Source organism: Puntigrus tetrazona, chromosome 6, assembly GCF_018831695.1.
Source record: "Puntigrus tetrazona isolate hp1 chromosome 6, ASM1883169v1, whole genome shotgun sequence".
NCBI classification, from domain to species: domain Eukaryota; kingdom Metazoa; phylum Chordata; class Actinopteri; order Cypriniformes; family Cyprinidae; genus Puntigrus; species Puntigrus tetrazona.
The window spans coordinates 5,100,113-5,118,367 of NC_056704.1; the positions used below are offsets into that span (position 1 = coordinate 5,100,113).

At 36.3% G+C, this 18,255-nt stretch overlaps 1 protein-coding gene across 1 annotated transcript; it reads left to right on the plus strand.

Moving 5' to 3' along the window:
• Window positions 1-726: 726 nt before the first annotated feature.
• calcrlb (calcitonin receptor-like b) lies at window positions 727-12,275 on the plus strand. The gene is made up of 13 exons (XM_043242530.1): window positions 727-927; window positions 5,208-5,300; window positions 5,802-5,949; window positions 7,203-7,316; window positions 7,407-7,519; window positions 7,623-7,714; window positions 7,805-7,931; window positions 8,037-8,190; window positions 8,284-8,344; window positions 9,248-9,314; window positions 10,147-10,365; window positions 10,850-10,891; window positions 10,987-12,275. Exons 2-13 carry the CDS (start codon window positions 5,250-5,252, stop codon window positions 11,203-11,205), a joined length of 1,407 nt encoding a protein of 468 aa, XP_043098465.1. The 5' UTR covers window positions 727-927; window positions 5,208-5,249; the 3' UTR covers window positions 11,206-12,275.
• Window positions 12,276-18,255: the final 5,980 nt, after the last annotated feature.

The following is an 18,255-nucleotide window of genomic DNA, read 5'->3' on the forward strand; positions in this document are numbered from 1 at the left end:
GGATTAGGCTGTATACTGGTAAATGCCTGTTTTCCTTAATTAATGCATCAGGGGACTGTTTAACAGAATTTTTAATTAAATTTGATCACATTTTAATAAGGTATTTCGAGATGTTAAATCATTTAACTAAAACTGTATTTTCATATTGCCTGAGGGGTCTGTTGCATATTTTAATTGAATAGATCATTTTAGTCACCTAGAGACACTTTTTTTTACACCCCGTGCAAATGAGTTAGAAAGTTTGACCGCCGATGGAAGCACTAGACCAAATACTATTAAAGTTTTATGGATTTTTTTTCCCCCCTTCACATTTTTATACCATTAGACAACTCAGTTTGACTCATATCTCCCTGTTCAGATACAGTGAGCTATTTTTTTTTTGCGTCTGCTTTCTTTCAGTAGTCCTACTAAAACACGAGGAGGCGCTAAAGCAGTAGTTTATTTCCACAAACCGCTCGTGCCCTAAATATTATTATATGCACATATCATGTACATTATGCGTGCGGTCTTTTACATTTTATAATTACGTTTTCTTTTACTTGTGAGACAACCTCTTCTGAAAGATTTCGTCTCTCGTGCTTTAACCTACTTTTAAATGAAAGTAAATAAACCAGACACCGGATTGGATAACTTCATATAATTGCGTGGTGTGTTTATTTGCGCACGCATTCCTTCCTTATTTCCTCGTTATCTTCGACGTTAGACTTTCCTTCATTTTACACACGCGCGTGCGATACTTTCGCGGTCTCATTGAGACGGTGTCCCAGGGACGCAGGCAGTGTAACGGGACCCTCAGATGAGCGGCGTGATGTCACAGGAAACCCGTTACGCGCTCGCTTGCTGCTCCGGGGGCCTCAGCTCATCATCTCTCAGTACACGCTACACACTGCGCGCTGCCACAGCGGAGAGCGGGACCGAGCTAACGAGGTAGGAGCGAGGCTTTCTTCATCCGTGTCAACGTGTAGATTTTGCCTACGACGCTTATTTGTCGATGCTGCTTTCTAAATAAACTCACTGCGCACTTGAGTAAACTTCACAAGGCATCCCGGTGCGCCGTGGACTAACCGCTCTGAACCGAAATAGGAAGATTATTTTCTTTTCTCAGATAATGCGTTTCTATTCATTGCTGTGATGAGTCGATGTGAATCTGGGGATTTGTTCATTTGGCTTGTTACTCAAGAAACTTCAAAACTCGAAAGGTTTCTGTTCCAGTTTAGACTAAAGCACTTTTTTTTGTAGAGAAGACTGGCAGTTACTGTTCAGTTATCACTCAAATGTCCCTCAATGATTACATTTGCAATGTATTTAAACGTTATACAAAAATATAACAGTACAGTATGTTAAACATTAGTGATAAACTGATATTATTGCTAAATATGTTATATATCAGCTAATATTTGGCCATTTTAAAGTTATTTTACTGTAACTGTACCCGGTTTGCCAGTTGAAGTGGTTGTTCTGTCTAGTGTCACTACAACGCTTGTCACTATACTTTTACTTTCTTATTCACTATAAGTTAAAGTATTGTGGAAAATGTGTGTTTATTTACATATGGCAATAATTTGCTGCCGTTAAATTATAATTGTCAGTGTTTTAGTCCCGGTGACACCCTAGATGCCACTAAAAATGAAAAACATTTATCAGCTGACCACTAATTAACAGCGATATCTTTTAGTTAAACGCTGAGGTTTGTAAATGATGGATCTCTTGAACTCTAAATCATACAATAATTCATTAAATAGTGTTTTAAGAAAAGTCATTAAAGTCATATATATGGGTTGGAGTATTCTGACCAATCATATTATGTTAAGTTGTATTAAAACTTGACATAGTGTAACTGTTACCTAAATATAAATGTTGACTTCTTACAGTTTCACGTCACATTTTAAGGACTTACAGTAAACTAATTGATATTGTGTTAATATAAAATACACTTTAAAAAAAGGCATGAGATTTCAGCTTTTGAGTGGTTTCGGTTAAACAGTCTTAACAGTTATCTCTGTGCGTTCGCACATCATTTCCGCTTAATACAATTTTATGCTGTGTCACTTTATTATAAATCCTTATGAGTGAAGAATGGAAAAATTTGGTGTTACATCCATGGGTGTTTCCTAAACGGACATGAGTTAAACTAACTGTCAGTGGGCTTCCTGATTTAAGATCTGGAGAGTGGCTTTTTGCGACCAGGCCCAGTAGAGAGAGAGAGAGATAGAGAGAGTGACAGGAGAGAAAGGGAGGGAGGGAATAGGTGGGAGGTTTGGGTACGAGAGAGAGAGGGGTCTCTGGGAAAGTCACATCTATAAACCACTCATTTAGCTTCACAGGAAGGGCAAAAAGTTATCATGTTTTAGCCCTCTGTTTTTCCACCAAATGCTGGGGTCATCCAATCATCCAAAACGTCTAGGAAAACACTTTATTTTCACATTCCTATTAGAACGACATCTAATTGATTTATGCTCACCGCCAACACCTGAATTGCGAGATTTATAGCTGTTTTTCCACTCTTAAAGTAGTTTTATGGAATGTTTTTGTATTTCGTTTTTTTCACATCACGTCTTTTTAATGTAGATTTATTTTAATCGCAGTCATCACGAAGATGTCCAGCTGATTAAGAAATGTCATTCATCAAAACTCGCATTTATTCATGCTGATAATTCACAGTTTCACGGTCATCTTTCTTTCTTTTAAAATGCCTTACTATAACTTCTGCATTTCTTCCTGAACAAATTATTCAATGTGCAAGCACAATATTGCTAGTCTGATCAATTTTATGGAAAGATAGGTACAAATGAATCTGTCCTGCGAAATGGCATGAATTTTGCATAATGAATCACGCAATACAAATAGGCTGTTATATGCGGTACTTTAATATTTATCAATGTTTATCTTGAATGTAGTGAGAGTGGCTCTGTCAGGTTTTAGGAGTGTTTGTATTCGAATAAATTCTGATGACCCAGAGACACATCAAATCTATATTTACAGTGATTTGCTTTGCTTAGGCTAATAGGTTTTGGCAAATGGGACTGAATTGGTTGAACTAGAAATAATTGTATACACACTAGAGGAACGGTGAGAATAGGTTTCCAGAACACTGACTGGACAATGCAATGTATCACAAGCAATGTACCACAATATTTACACTCTTTAGTAAATCTACCAATGTCATAAAGTTATCTGTACATATTAGGAGAGAATAACACTGAAAATTAACCTTAGATGTGTTGTATAAGAGTTGTTTTAGATCCATAGCACATTTTCTATGTCTTTTTTGGACTCAGCCAGCAACAGCTGGTGCAATGTTCTGAGTTATACATTTATACCTGCTCATTCAAACAGAAATAGTTTCTGAAGTCTCTGTGTCATTTTGCAGCGAAATTTCTCTAGGTGTGACTGTTGTCAGAGATCTCATTCTGGGCAGAAAATTAGGCACACAGTGACCCACCAAATATTTCAGCAATAGTTAAAAACGCATGAAATCATTGCATTTAGATTAGATTACATCAAATCAAGTTTTAAACAAAACATTCCACAACAAGATGTTGGCTTTTAATGAAAAGCAGATATACAGCTCAAAATTCTTTCTTTTTGTTTGATCGTCAAACTTAATGGAAACAGTTTATAACAGTTTACCCAGCAGGCACAAAACTGATATTTGGTTCAATTTTGGTTGCAACGTCAGGTGAACAAAATTAAACGTAAATTCAACGTCTAATATCAATGTTAAATTCCAACATTAAGTCAATATTAAATTGGGTATAAATTTACTCTGCTTGGACACCAGCTGGTCCACCTGAGCAGAATATACATTTTAATCAGTTGATAATAAAAATAAGAAATGGTCTAAAAATGGCTCAGAAAAGGTGAAGTTAAAAGGAAGCTCTAGAATGAAGTTCATCGTTTGTTTGCATGTGTCAGTTGCTTTGACATTTAATTTAATCCATATATAATAAATGTATTATTCGTGCCATTGTGGTTTAATTCAGTTTTGATGATATCAGAGGGTGGCTTCCATACCTGCTCTGTCTTTATTAACCATCTTTTTTCTCTTAAATATTCCACATCATCTGATCTGTAATATGAAATCTAAATCTGAAATGGACAAATTAATTAAAGAAGAAAACTACATTTAATATGTTAGTCCTCGTTACCAAACAGAACATGGGATGTAATTAATGTAATTCAGGTTCATGTTTTTAAGTTCGATAGAGTATTATATACAATACATTTATTATCATTTATGAAGCAAAATACTGCTATTATTGGAGTAGTTCTTACATCGAAATGACTTAAAAGGTCGTGATTATTGCCATTTTACATGAAGAAATATTTCCTATCCAAATGGAAGTTGTAAAAAAAAAAAAACCACACATTCACTAATTCACTTTGTCTGGACGTTTGGGAAACATGTTCATTTCTGAGACTAAAGACAAATCCAAATGGATAATTTTCCACATATGAGTCTAGTCATGTGGTTTCGGGTCCCCATCCAAGCAGGAAATGTTTGGAGGCCGAACAAAAGAATCACATGACGTTTCAGCCCCTTGGCCATGGCCATACCGACAGGTATTAATTTAAAAAGGAAATAACAACAGAATCAAGGCAGATGTTAAAGATGTTTTGGAATGCTCTGATAGTTCCACATGGAACACCATAAAAAGAATAAACCGGGGTTGTGTATAATCAAACTGTAGTCCAGGATGTCATAAAACATTAGCATGTAAAAATAGTGAACACTTTTTTGAGAAGCAACTTTATTGTGGCTAAAACAGATCTTCCTATGCTTTGAAACTGATTTATGATGTTATCTATATCAAGCGAGCCAAAACAGCCACGGTGAACCGTGTAATGCGTGTTTAATGATGCTTTCTTGCCTTTTGTAGCGATTGTCGGCATCCTAATGGACTGAACTTTCGTGTAAAGCAGGCTTTGATTTTATCCTCTTTTCCAACTTAACAACAGCGCTGTTACCGCACTCCTGGGAGCAGCAATAGGTCGACAGTTCACCTGGCTCCAATGCCTTGTTTTCTTGGAACTGAGAATTTATTGTCAGCTTGACAAAAATAACCTTCAGAAATCCTTTAGGGAAATCCCTAATTTCATGTTTTCAATGTAGCTCACCTACGCTCTCTGTTTAGCTTAACAGTTAACCTAAATCTATCAGCAAAGTGTCATCGCTCGATACATTTGATTACTCTGTTTGCTTTCAGCGGAAGCATTTGGAGATTACGCAAAAGCCAAACACTGGAACCATGTTTGGATGCTGGATTACCTCATTTCTCTTTCTGTCAGCAACCTCTGAGGTATTTGTTTGTCATGAACAATTTCTATACAAAATTGATAAACAGATTTATATCATTGTATTGGGGTTAAAACCTGCTTAAAAACACACAAGAATCCTGACCAAAACACAATAGAAAATGTAATAGATTTAAGGGTTATAATGGGAATTGTATTGTAAAATTGTAAAAGCTGGAAGTTTGTAGTGCTTTTACTGGAAAAAGCTAATGGTTCTTTTCATTTGAATTTCTGGGACGGTTTCTGTTGGGGCTTCTATTGTTTTTTTTTTTTGAGCAGGACACTCAAGTCAAGTATAACGATACAAACTGATCCATGAAAAATGTATTCGACATTTTTTAAGCAAACAAACAGTAATTTGAGTGTGCTCTGCAACTATTACGCAATTCCAAAGTTCCAGGACAGACAGAGATTTCTTTTCTGAGGTTTATGTATCTGTCATTTTTGACGTTCATCATCTAATGTCATTGTTGATCTCTCTTTTGTTTTTTCCTATCTTTGAATAGTTTTTTGTGGTGGTCCTCTCAGAGAACAACACTGGAGGTACGGCACAAAAGAAAGGTCATGAAATGGACTTCAGTCGTCACAATATTTTGACCGCCCAGTTTGAATGTTACCAGAAGATTATGAAAGACACCAATCACAACAGAACAGGTGAGAGGTTCATATTTCACAGTGATTCTCAACTCTTGAATAATAGCTATAAACTTCAACGCAATTAAGAATGCTTTAAGAATATTAGGGATGCGAAAAGCGGATGATGTTTTGTCACATCATCCTGGAACTTACGGGAAGGGTTCCTATGTGAGAAGTTGATTAATTGGAAACATTCTGTTGGGTGTGTCCTACAACATTCGTGTGTTCATCTACAGAAGCTCATCAGCTGTCTGGCCTCTGAATTAAGATTCATTGCTGTTTACGAGACACAAGTTACTATTGAAGGACAGTGATTAAAGCTTGACAAGGGGAGGCGGATGTACTGTAACAGCTGTTAAAAGCTGTTTGGCAAAGGCCCCCAAAACCGAGGATCCATTTGCAACTCACTAGAATGATACAACATTTATAGAGTGCAACAGTGTCCAACGACATTTTCTGGACATTCATTCATTTTTCCCATAGGTATTAAACAAAATCTTCATGAAAGATCCACAAACCAATGCATCTAAGGAACATTAAAGGGCTAGTTCACCCAAAACTGCAAATTAGCCTGACTTGATGTATGTGACTTTCTTCTTTCAGACAAATCCAATCAGAGTTATAGCCCCCCCCGAATCCTTTACATGGGGATAAACTGGGGTTTGCTGGTTTTCCTTTGCTGAAGTAAATGTCGTTTCCTTTGCTCCTACATTTCCCAGAGGCTTGATTGTGGCACATACGTCCTATGACGTCCTGCTGAACGTCGTCTGCGTACCTCAGTCAGCAGAAGTGACAAAAAAAGTGATTGTTACATTTGAAATATGGATAGTTATCTTACAAAACACATGGATTCACTATAGGGGGGCCTTATTCACCTCTGGAGACCATGCCTACTTTATTTCACATCCTCTAAACAGTATACAACAAACACACACTTAGTCCCATTCAAAGGCTTGGAGGGGCCAGGACAGTTTTTTTATGTAACTCAGATTTGTTTTCGTCTGAAATAAAAAAAGTCACATACACCTAGCATGTTTCAAAGGTGAGTAAAATACAGGCTAATTAAAATTCTATTAAAGTATGTCTTTAAGGGTCAAGTTATTGTTGAAAATGAATGGAGTATTTACTTGCGGAATCAAACAGCTATAATCTATATGCAGATTAATTGTTATTATTGATAACGTTTGCCAAATACCGCCATTTTTCACATGCATGGTTTAAGAAAGACCAAGTTTTTATGTTATTAATAACTGTAAATAACTGCATTGCAGATGGCTCTATGTGTAAACGGACTTGGGATGGATGGATGTGCTGGGACGATTTGGAAGCAGGAGTCACTTCAGCTCAGCACTGTCCAGGCTACTTTAATGACTTTGACACCTCGGGTGAGATTTTTTTTTTTCTTGCCCATTGAATGAAGGTTACTTTATTCTATATATATAAAAACCCTACTAATCCGAATTTTGTTTGATCAGAAATGGCAACCAAGATTTGTACTGATTCAGGCCAATGGTTCGTTCACCCAGAGAGTAACAGAACATGGACAAATTACACGGGCTGTAACTATAAGTCTAATGAACACAAAAGGGTGAGCTCCAGACTGCAGCGGTCCATTCCATCTTAAAAATTCACACACTTTGCTATACTAAACCATTTCCTTTTGTTCATACGATAAGTTTTCTTATTTTCAGGCGGCACTTAATCTCTACTATTTGGCTTTGATTGGTCATGGATTGTCGCTGATATCTTTGTTTACTTCTCTGGGGATATTTTTCTATTTTAAGTAAGTAGTGTGGAAAGAACCTTGTCTCTATATCATATAAAGCTCCCTTTCCACCCAGTCTAATGTTGTTCGCCGTTTTCTTCCACTTAGGAGCTTAAGTTGTCAAAGGATAACTCTGCACAAGAATCTCTTCTTCTCCTTTGTGTTGAACTCGGTCATAACCATCATCTTTTTCACTTGTGTTGCAAACAACCAAGAAGTAACAGATGCCAACCCAGTAAGTGTACAAAAAGAATAGTGGGCTCTCATGTCACGCAACAATCTGACAAGAAATGTGTTTTAAGAAACTGATTGCACATTGGTGTTTTGTCTTTTCTCCAAGGTGAGCTGTAAAGTGTCTGTGTTCATCCACCATTATCTCATGGGCTGTAACTACTTCTGGATGTTGTGTGAGGGAATCTATCTGCACACACTCATTGTGGTGGCAGTGTTTGCTGAGAAACAGCACCTCATGTGGTATTACCTCCTAGGATGGGGTACGTTTTAAAAATTGCCTCGCTAAAATGCACCAAAATAAAATGGCTTTCTTTTCTCGTTTACCGATTCTGTTCTTGTCAAATGTTTTCCAGGCTTCCCATTAATACCTGCATTTATCCATGCAATATCCAGAAGTTATTACTACAATGACAAGTGAGTTTTAATAGGAATTCTGATCCTGCTTAATGATTCTGGTTCCATAATGATTCCAATCACAGTTTAATGTTATATTAATGTTGAGTGTTAAATATACAGCGTGCATATATACACTACCAAAAATAATTACGATTTTTTAGCCTTTTGGAAGGCATCTCTTATTCTCATAAGGGCTGCATGTATTCGGTGAAAACGGTAATATTGTGAAATATTACTACAATTTAAAATAACCGTTTTCTGTTTTAATATTTAAAAATGTAATTTATTTCTATAATGGTAAAGCCAGTTTTTCAGCAACCATTCATTTAGTCTTCATTTCAATGTGCTATTTACTGCTTCAGATGTATTACTATTAATGCTGAAAACAGTTGTACTGTTTAATATTTTGTGTGAACCGCATGTCTTTGGTAATTGCATGCATATTTAAATGAACGTTCAAAAAATAGAAAGAAACACTTAAACTGATCAAATACGACAGTAAATACATTTATAATGTTACTGTAAATGAAATTTCAAAAAAGAAAACAAACAAAAAACTCAACATTGCATTATTGATTAAATAAATGCAGCCCTGATGAGCATTAAAATATTTTTTTCATTCAACATTATACATGATCATTTATGCAAACATTGTAGCTTTAGTCTTTCTTTTTTTGTTAATTCTTTCTCTCATGTCAAATAAAACTTTGCACGAAAAAAATACAATTTCTTAGGTTGCAACATGAAAAACTGAATAAGTTCGAATTCAGTGTCAAAACATGTATGTTCAGTTTATTCCAGCCTCTGTCAGGACGCAGGGATAACAGTGCCCAGGCGTCTCTGCAGAACATCTTGTGAAATCTTAGCAGAGATTTCATTGACATCTCTAAATCTGAACTTTTTCTACGCTTTTGTCCACAGCTGTTGGATAAGCTCGAACACTTCTCTGCTCTACATTATTCATGGTCCCATCTGTGCTGCCCTGTTGGTAAGCCCGTTTTTCTTTTTCTGTCTAACTGTCTTTCGCTGTTTCATTTGCTCACTACTTTATCTCTCTCGGTTGTCTTTTACCCACCCTTGGAAATGTGAATGTATCTGCATGATCTTTTCAAAGAATCAGCACCATCTCTGGCAGTTTTGATCAAAGTGCCGGATTCTCTTTGTTGTATGTGTTGAGGTCAGTTCTGATTCCAGTGCAGCCCGTAGAAAGCATGTAAGGAACACATGCTCAGTATCAAATGAGTCTTGGACTGACTTTTGCAATGCTGCAATTCCTAGTTTTAAGCTGATTTCGTGTCAAGTTATTGCCGTTCACAAGAACATTTATACTTTCAAAACTGGTTAATGACAAATATCCGGCCAAGACTCACAGAAAAGTTTTACCATTTTAGGATACAGTTATTTTTATTTGTATGATGTGAATATGTATATATATTTATTTATTGTATTTTTTTAAGCATTATCCCCTACTGAAATGTAAGCAGATTACATGAAAACATATTGGTAAAATTATACAAATTCATATTAATTAGCCAAAAGTCTCCAAAATATAAAATAGTGACTCATCATAATATATAATATAATAATCAATTCTAAAAATATTTGGTCCACCACCAGCGTTGAATACATGGTTATATATACATGGTTCTTTATATGCTAATTTACATTTATTTTGAAAGCCTTATATATCTGAATACATCTTTCCAGGTACGATAACATAATCCAAACTTTAGAACTGACCTTTTAAACCTTTTCTGAATGTACAGTGGGGTCCAAAAGTCAACTATATAGACAATCATGTCTCTGCTCGGTTTCCACAGGTTAACCTCTTCTTCCTTTTGAACATTGTGAGAGTGTTGATCACTAAGCTGAAGGTGACCCACCAGGCAGAATCCAGTCTGTACATGAGGGCCGTCAGGGCCACCTTAATTCTGGTACCTCTGCTGGGCATTCAGTATTTACTGCTGCCCTACAAACCCGAAGGACGGCTCACCTATGAGATATTTATGCACGCAATGAACATACTCATGCATTACCAGGTAAGCGTTGTTAACAACAGGGGAAAAAAAATGAAATGCTAATAAAAATATCACCTTGGACTATTAATATACATATATGAAACTTTAATAAATTAATGTGTAAATATGTAGTTAGATGTAACAGTAAATTAAAACCTAATTGTTTTATATTATATACCTTCCATTATGTTGCATTTTAACCACTTGGCAAGTGAAAAAAGAAGTACAAATTTTAAATAATTAAAAAATGTAAATTATAATAAAAATATGTAAATGTTGTTTTTTTACTACATTCTCAGTTTAGTCTATTAAATCTTATTTAAGTCTTACGTTATTTAAATTGTATTTAAATGAGTGTTGTCAAATTGAAAAATCATGATTAATCACAACCAAAATATAAAAATGTGCACATATATATATATATATATATATATATATATATATATATATATATATATATATATATATATATTTATGTTGTTTTTTTGTCTTTTTTTTTACACAGGGCCTTTTGGTTGCCACTATATTTTGCTTTTTCAATAGCGAGGTAAGCAATTTCAGTGCATTCGTACATGTTTCATTTTTGTGTAGATCAAAAGATTTGTCATTATGCTTATTATTCACCGTCTTGTGTTTGTTTAGGTGCAAGGTGTATTACGAAGGCACTGGAACCAGTACCGCATCCAGTTTGGCGGGACAATTACGAACACTGAGGCCCTGCGGTCCGCATCCTACACGGCCTCCTCCATGACAGAGGTCCACCGATGTTACAGCATCGACAGCCACATGGAGACTCTAAACGGAAAGAGTTTTCACAATCTGGAGACCACCATTCTCCGATCAGACAACCTGTACATGTGAGAGACTCTAACTCTTTGACCTTTGGGAGAACTGCCTCGTGGAGAGGACCACTGACTGAGACGCGTGTGAGAAGAGGCCTACTGGACATACATCTGGTTACTTTGGACTACAGACACCCAGACACCCTTCCTGTTCCGCAGAGGCCTTAGTTATCTCATGTTTATGGATGGGAACTGGAGAAAATACTGTATTTTATATGGAATATTAAAGTCACATGAACCTTTTCCATGATGATCCAGTGGAACGCTTTGGAGAACATCACACATTGTTTCAAATAACTTTGATTGAGTTCAATGGGTGAAACTGTGATCTTAGGATCACACCCTACTGAAGCCTTTTCTTTATGGCACTGTGTTGTTTTTTTTGCAAAGGTTGAGCCACGCTGATGCATTGGATGATGGATTCCACGTCTATGGATCTATGGATTATTCTGGCTCAGAGAACATGTAGAAGAAAGGAATAAACGATGAAAGAGACAAAATCACCATGACGTGATTCCAGAAGATACCGATGACCTTGTCTGTTTTTATGTGAAATTTTTATACACATACAGGGCAATATTGACAATATATTCTATGTATGCAAAGTGTTTTATTGTCTCTTAGGAGTACTGAATTTTTATATATACGTGTATATATATACTTAAAGAAACGAAAGCAGAATAGAGTTACTGTCATCATAAACTAAAGTCACTGTCAACATACATTCCCCTGCAGAAAGACTAGCAGAACATGGAGAAATCAGATGAACCAGCCTGGACTAGCATGTCAATTTCAGCAGGGTTATGTTATTTACTTTTGATTCATCGAAATGTCTATCTTAAACTAATTTATCTGTAGTGCATATGAATCTCATTAAAGGTGAGTCTCGTTCAAGGAAAAGTTACATTAGCACATGTGGGTTTACAGTTTTTGGAGATCTACAGATCTACAAACAGAGATGATGTCTCTGTCTGTGTCTCTATGTCTGGAACATACAGATGCGTTTGCCACTTTTTTCGCTGTTGTGATTCTTAAAACAATTTATGTGCACATGCTGGATAAATAAACATTCATATTTTGAGATGTAAATGCATTTCTATGCTTGTGTCTTATGCATGTTTTCACTTATATAATTAACATCTTTAAATTTAACATTCGTGGAAGCTTTCCATTGCACAAAATGACATTTATAGTGGAAAACTTTTTTTCTTTTATGGTTTATAAAAGGTTAAGGTTTATATTGCACAGATATCAAAATTCTGCCATTGTTTAACACAGTCGCTTTCAAACCTGTGTGAGTTTCTTCTTCTGTTAAACACAAAAAATGATATTTCAAAGTATAACCAAACAGTTGTCACAGAAGAAAACTCATAGGTGTTTTGAACAACCCGAGGGTGAGTAAATGATGACAAAATTTACATTTTTGGGTAAACTATCTCTTTAAGAACAGTTCGTGGAAGGGTTCTTAAGAGATCTCACAATGAAATCACTGTGAAAACCTCCTTTTAAAAACTGTTGGAATTAAATGTTTTACATTAAAAAACTGACATTGGGTAGTTGATGCTTTAAATGTGTCCTGTGGAGTAACAGAAAATAAATAAAGTATTATACAACCACTGTTATTTGTAACTAAGAATGAAGATACAGTTGTTCATGTTTTTTTTTTACATTTTTGTTAGGTCACACCATAGGACACAGTCCAATTTTTCATCTATCCCATTACCGATTAGTCATAATGACGCCTGATACTATTCAGACAATTATTTTTTTAAATATGTTGAAAGCATTGTCACTATGTTTTCTGATGGAAATACACCTTTAAACATCTTGAAATGAACTTTGACATGTTTTTGTAGTAGTTACTATAACTGGAGAGATTTAGTCTCGAATAATTTCCTGTTTATCTGTCCATTCTCTCCGTTTCTGTTTACTCTCCGACATCCCATATTAAGAATCGTATTCATTAACATAAGAGTTTGATAAAGCTGCATGTTAGCCATAAGGAACATATGCATTTATTGTCATTGCCAGCGTGATTGAGGTATTATTAAAGTTACCAAGATGGCGGCTGTGTTCCTGCAGTGAGCACATTCCCCTCTGGAATACTGATGTTTTTAAATGTGTTCGGTTAAAGGCAGCAGATTACTAAAGATACTGTTGGAGGTCACTTCACAAAGGGATATGCGAGCGCTCCAACAGGATGTGTAACTTCCTCGCTAATACACACATACATGGATGCACACACACACACTGTGGAAAAAAAAAAGTTGCAGAAGTAAACAACGAGCAGCTGACATGTGTCTGTGCCTCTGGGAAAAACACAGGAAGAAGCCTTGGATTTGGTGCTGCCACACATTATGGGGTCTCACTCTCTGTCTAAATATGTGTGTGACACGCAAGTTATTATGTAAAATCTGCAGTTATCGACGTTCGCAGAGATTGATGTTCTGTGATTGTTTGCATTGGTTCCATATGGGGTGTAGGGGGCCCAGAGGGAAAAACCCTCCCTTGTCTTCAGCTCTACTCTCAGCAGATGAATTGCACACACAAGGACCTGTAGCAAATGCAGGCAATGGGCCTCAATTTTCCAGCCCTGAAAAAATAAAGTATTTTTTGACGTGTAAATTAATCATTTTAAAAGAGTTGTTGAGGGCAAAGATCAACGATAATCTTTAAAACTACAACTGAAAGGCCTTTCTTTGTTTGCCCTGACGCTAACGCTAACGCTAACACTAACGCTAATTGCTTAAAATATCCCAAGCTGGTTTTCTGGTTTAAAAATCATAGGCTGGGTCTTTAGATGCTCTAGCTGGTCTCTGGAGCTGGTTTGGTTTCTTGACCCTCTTAAAGTGCCTAGATTGTCTATTAGGATGTCTGTGGAGTGAAACTCATTTGATAGATCCAACTCAATATTACCTCATTAACACATGTCACAGCCGATTGTTTCTCTTTTGTATTGGTAGCCAATGAGCTTGCTGCCCAGCATTCAAATACTTGGCTAGTGCTTGCTGTAGTAGTAGCAGTGCACTTCAGAAAGCCTCCATCTTCCCCAGCTCCAGCTGTTCGGATCAGCTGCAGGGTAATTTATGCACGCTACGAGAGTTATTTATATATGTTATATGTGCAGCAGCAATATTTCTTACATGCTCACGGTGGGGTGTTGTGGGTGTATTAGCAGTAGCGGCGTATTAGATCTATTCCACCAAGACCAAACACTTTAACATTGTCATGTGCGCCACCTTGCCAATCCCTCCGCTATCAAGCTAGCATGACAGAAATCAGCATGTCGCTGAGAGAATGTCGCACACAATTGTTAGGTAACAGGTAACTTTTTTTTATTTAACCAAAGTATGTTTGAATTTTGCTGCCTAGAAGTCAAATCAACCATTGTTCATCTAATCTTGGCTGTTAAAATCCAGTCATTTCAATAGAAATCCGTGTAATTGGAAATTTCACGTGAAATATTCACTCATGTAAAATTCCTAAAGTCTCAGGTTGTTCATTCACTGCTTTGGTCAAAAGAAAGCTGCTTTGGTTGACTTCTGCGTGAGCTTCGCTTCATAAAGCACTACATTATCGACAACAGACACTGGATCTTTTTGATCATGAATAGGATCACACCTTAATCTGGAACAGCCTTTCTTTCAAGCATGACTAAAATGTTTCAATTTTTTTAAATTGGATTATTGGAGTCTCTCTCTTGCTTCATATGCAAAATAATAACGTCATAATCCACATTAAGACAGAAATAAAATAGCTGTTTGTAATCTAGTCTCTCTCAGCACAGAGAAGCTGTTTTTTCCCTAACTTTAAGCAAATCTTTTGGCAGAGAACATCACTTCCCTTTTCTATAATTGTACCGTGTGAACTTCTGCACCCATCCCACATTCACAGACGTCTCTGAATCTTCGAGAACACTCTGCTTTTACTGGGCCAACAGTCACAGACTCACCAGCCAACACAAAACACAAATGATGTCAATTATTTTGTGAATTTTCTGTATGTCAAAAGAGAGTGAAGAGCTGAAGAGCTCATCATCAAGCTGGCTGGTGGCTGAAATATTCTTTGTTTTTATTGCTGGTTTGGCTAATGCCGATGTTATACCGTATCTGTTTACTGCGAGCGTGCAAAAATTATTTATTGATTTATTGTTATGTTCCCTTTTTGAGAGACTTCCAAACATTGTGATCCAAATACTAGAAAATGCCTTGTTAAAACCACAAACATTGTCATAACAATCCACCACGGTCTGGTTTTCCTATTTCCATTAAATTGTTTCCATTCAGCGTGTCTGATGTTGTTTTATTTGTGTATAATTTCACCGGAATTGTTCAAATATTTGTGGTATCATTTTTTTCAGACCAACACTGCTGTGTTAGTAGCAGGGTCGTACTGCATTCATAAAGAGCGCAGTAATGACATATTCTGAAATTCCCTTTGTGTTTTTTTATTACTCATAATTCATGAATGATTGAATAAGCGCGAGGATGAAAGTGATATGACAGAAATAAACCACAGACAGGTAAGTTAAGCCAAAAGTTGCTGAAGATAGCGATCTTCCTCTGATTGTGTGTGCTTACTGGCAGCCGGCTCTGTTTTCAAAGAACACTGATTATTGAGCACCCTGCTCATTGTTTGCTTGAGAGGATTTAAAAGTGGTCAAGTTTCCTGCTGCGTTCTCGGTATTAATGAATTAATTTGTGGTCCGTGCACTGAAGCACTGTGCATTTCCCATGAAACTTGAAGGCTTTCATCTTTTAGAAGCTTGCTCGGGTTTCGGTTCACACCTGAAAAATGATATCAGCCTACACTAGAAGAGATAAAGAGATTGCCAAAGTAAATATCTGGCTTTGCATGTATAATATAAGGGAAACCAAAAAAAAAAAGACAAGTAATACAAATGTTTATATATGTTTTAAAAGCATCTTAAGTTCTGACAAAATATGTGTTTTTCAAAGTTACATGTTGTAAAATGTTATATATATGCTCTTTTGTATAACGTTATATTAATATAGTGCTGGGCAATGACCGATCACGATTAATAACATCCGAAATGAAGGTTTTCATGTACCTATTATATGTGTGTGCACAAATACATGCGTGTATATATTGAAGGAAAAAATATATATGTTAAATATATTTATATATAATATAAATTATATGAATATAATGTAAACATTAAAATGCATGAAAATATTTCCAATATATATACTGTATGTTAATATATATTAGACAAACAAGTTTATACTTATTTAGAAATACATTATTATTTACAAAAGAATTAGATTTTTTTTTATATATATATACATATAAGACCAATTACACAAACATTTTTATATTATACTACAATATACATGCATTTATATATAATTAATACATCTCATTATTATATATTTTCTTTATAATTGTTCTTCTTTCAGTAATTCTTTCATTAATAGTATAAACAATTAGGCTGTGGAATATTTATAAAACAAAATATTTATTAAATAAATCAAACTAAATAAAGACTTGTCCCAATTAATGGTGGTTTTCACTAATTGTTGCTGTTACATTAATTGTTTTGTGATTTATTGATTACATTTAGCTAAAAAGCCTTTCATTGTTACAATGAATTACTCCATAATTCCGTAGCTTTTTTTAATTTAATTTAATTTTCTTTTTTGACCCAGTCTCTCTGTACATAACAAAAGGCTGTGAACATCATGAAAAGCAATCACAAACAACATACTTTGATGCCAATGGACTGTACCAACCAACCACACATCTGGAAAACCCAGTGCAGGAAAGTAATGGGATTCCAGCAGTAAAGAACAATGGACCAAATTCCAAGACCAGGGACAGGCCACATCTGGCTCAAGGATGAGGACAGCTCAAAGACTCCTGCTGGACTTATCGTCTCCTGATGGACATTTCTAATTTCTTTCTTTCCAGGAATATTACTCCATTTACTGCAGGAGAATCCCTCAAAAGATTCTACAGTTGGCTTCACATGATGCCTTGGAACAGAGAACACAATTATATCTAATGCCCAAAAATGAGTAAAAGAAGCTTTACAGTGACGTAAAACAAATAAACAAATATTTCAAGACCGTAATATACAATGACAATCAACTAAGTAATGTACTAAATTAGCATCAGCACAATGTATGGTACATTTCTGAGAACAAAAACGTAATTTTAGCGCTTTTAAAAGCACAAAAGGGACTGCATGTTCAGCAGCACAGGAAATGGAATCTTCAGAGCAGGAAGTCCTCGTCCCAGTGAGCGAACAGGCCAGTTTAGGCACATGCTGTCAGAGGCCCATGATGCGCCTCCCTTCAGTTCTAATGAAAGTGTCTTTTTCCTCTCTTTTAGCTCTCATTTTCTCCACTCACTCCTTTTTCTGTATTAGTCTCTCTCTCTCTCTTTGCTCTTCATCCCTTGCTCTATCATAGGTACGCCCGTAGTGTCTTCTAGAGAGAGCACGTTTTCATCATTTGCAGTTTCCTGCGATTGTTCTCCACTGGGCCAGCAGAGCCCCACCAGGGCCGTGGCGTTATCTGGGAAAAAGGTGGAATGTTAAATCACAGCCTTTCCTGTCTGTCAGCGGGAACCCCAGCCAAACACCACAGCCATAGACAGGGCCGCCCATGAACTCTGACCTTCGAAATGAAGCCCAGGGGAAGAGGCTGGTGCGTTTGCGTCGCAGACCGCAATAATCCGCAGCTCTTAATAATTCTTCAACCAGGACAGAAAGCGGATAAAACAGCAAGCAGAATCATTTCTTTGAGGGATTAGAAATGGACCGCGCATCCTTTTTAGGTCAAACTGGTTGCGATTGCGGCAAACGCAGCAGTCATAAATAATATTAATTGTCTTTTTTTTTTAAATCGGACATACAAACGCCATCTGGTGAGAGCGGAATTCTCTAGCGTTGTGTGCGGGCAGTTTACAAACAGCTGCGGCGATGGAAAGCGGCTGTAACACATTTACGTCTGTGATTCTTTTCGCGCACACACATTTATGGTTGGCTAATATCAAGAACTCCACACCAGCAAGCCATCCAGTTTTTTTTTTCTGCAATTAACCA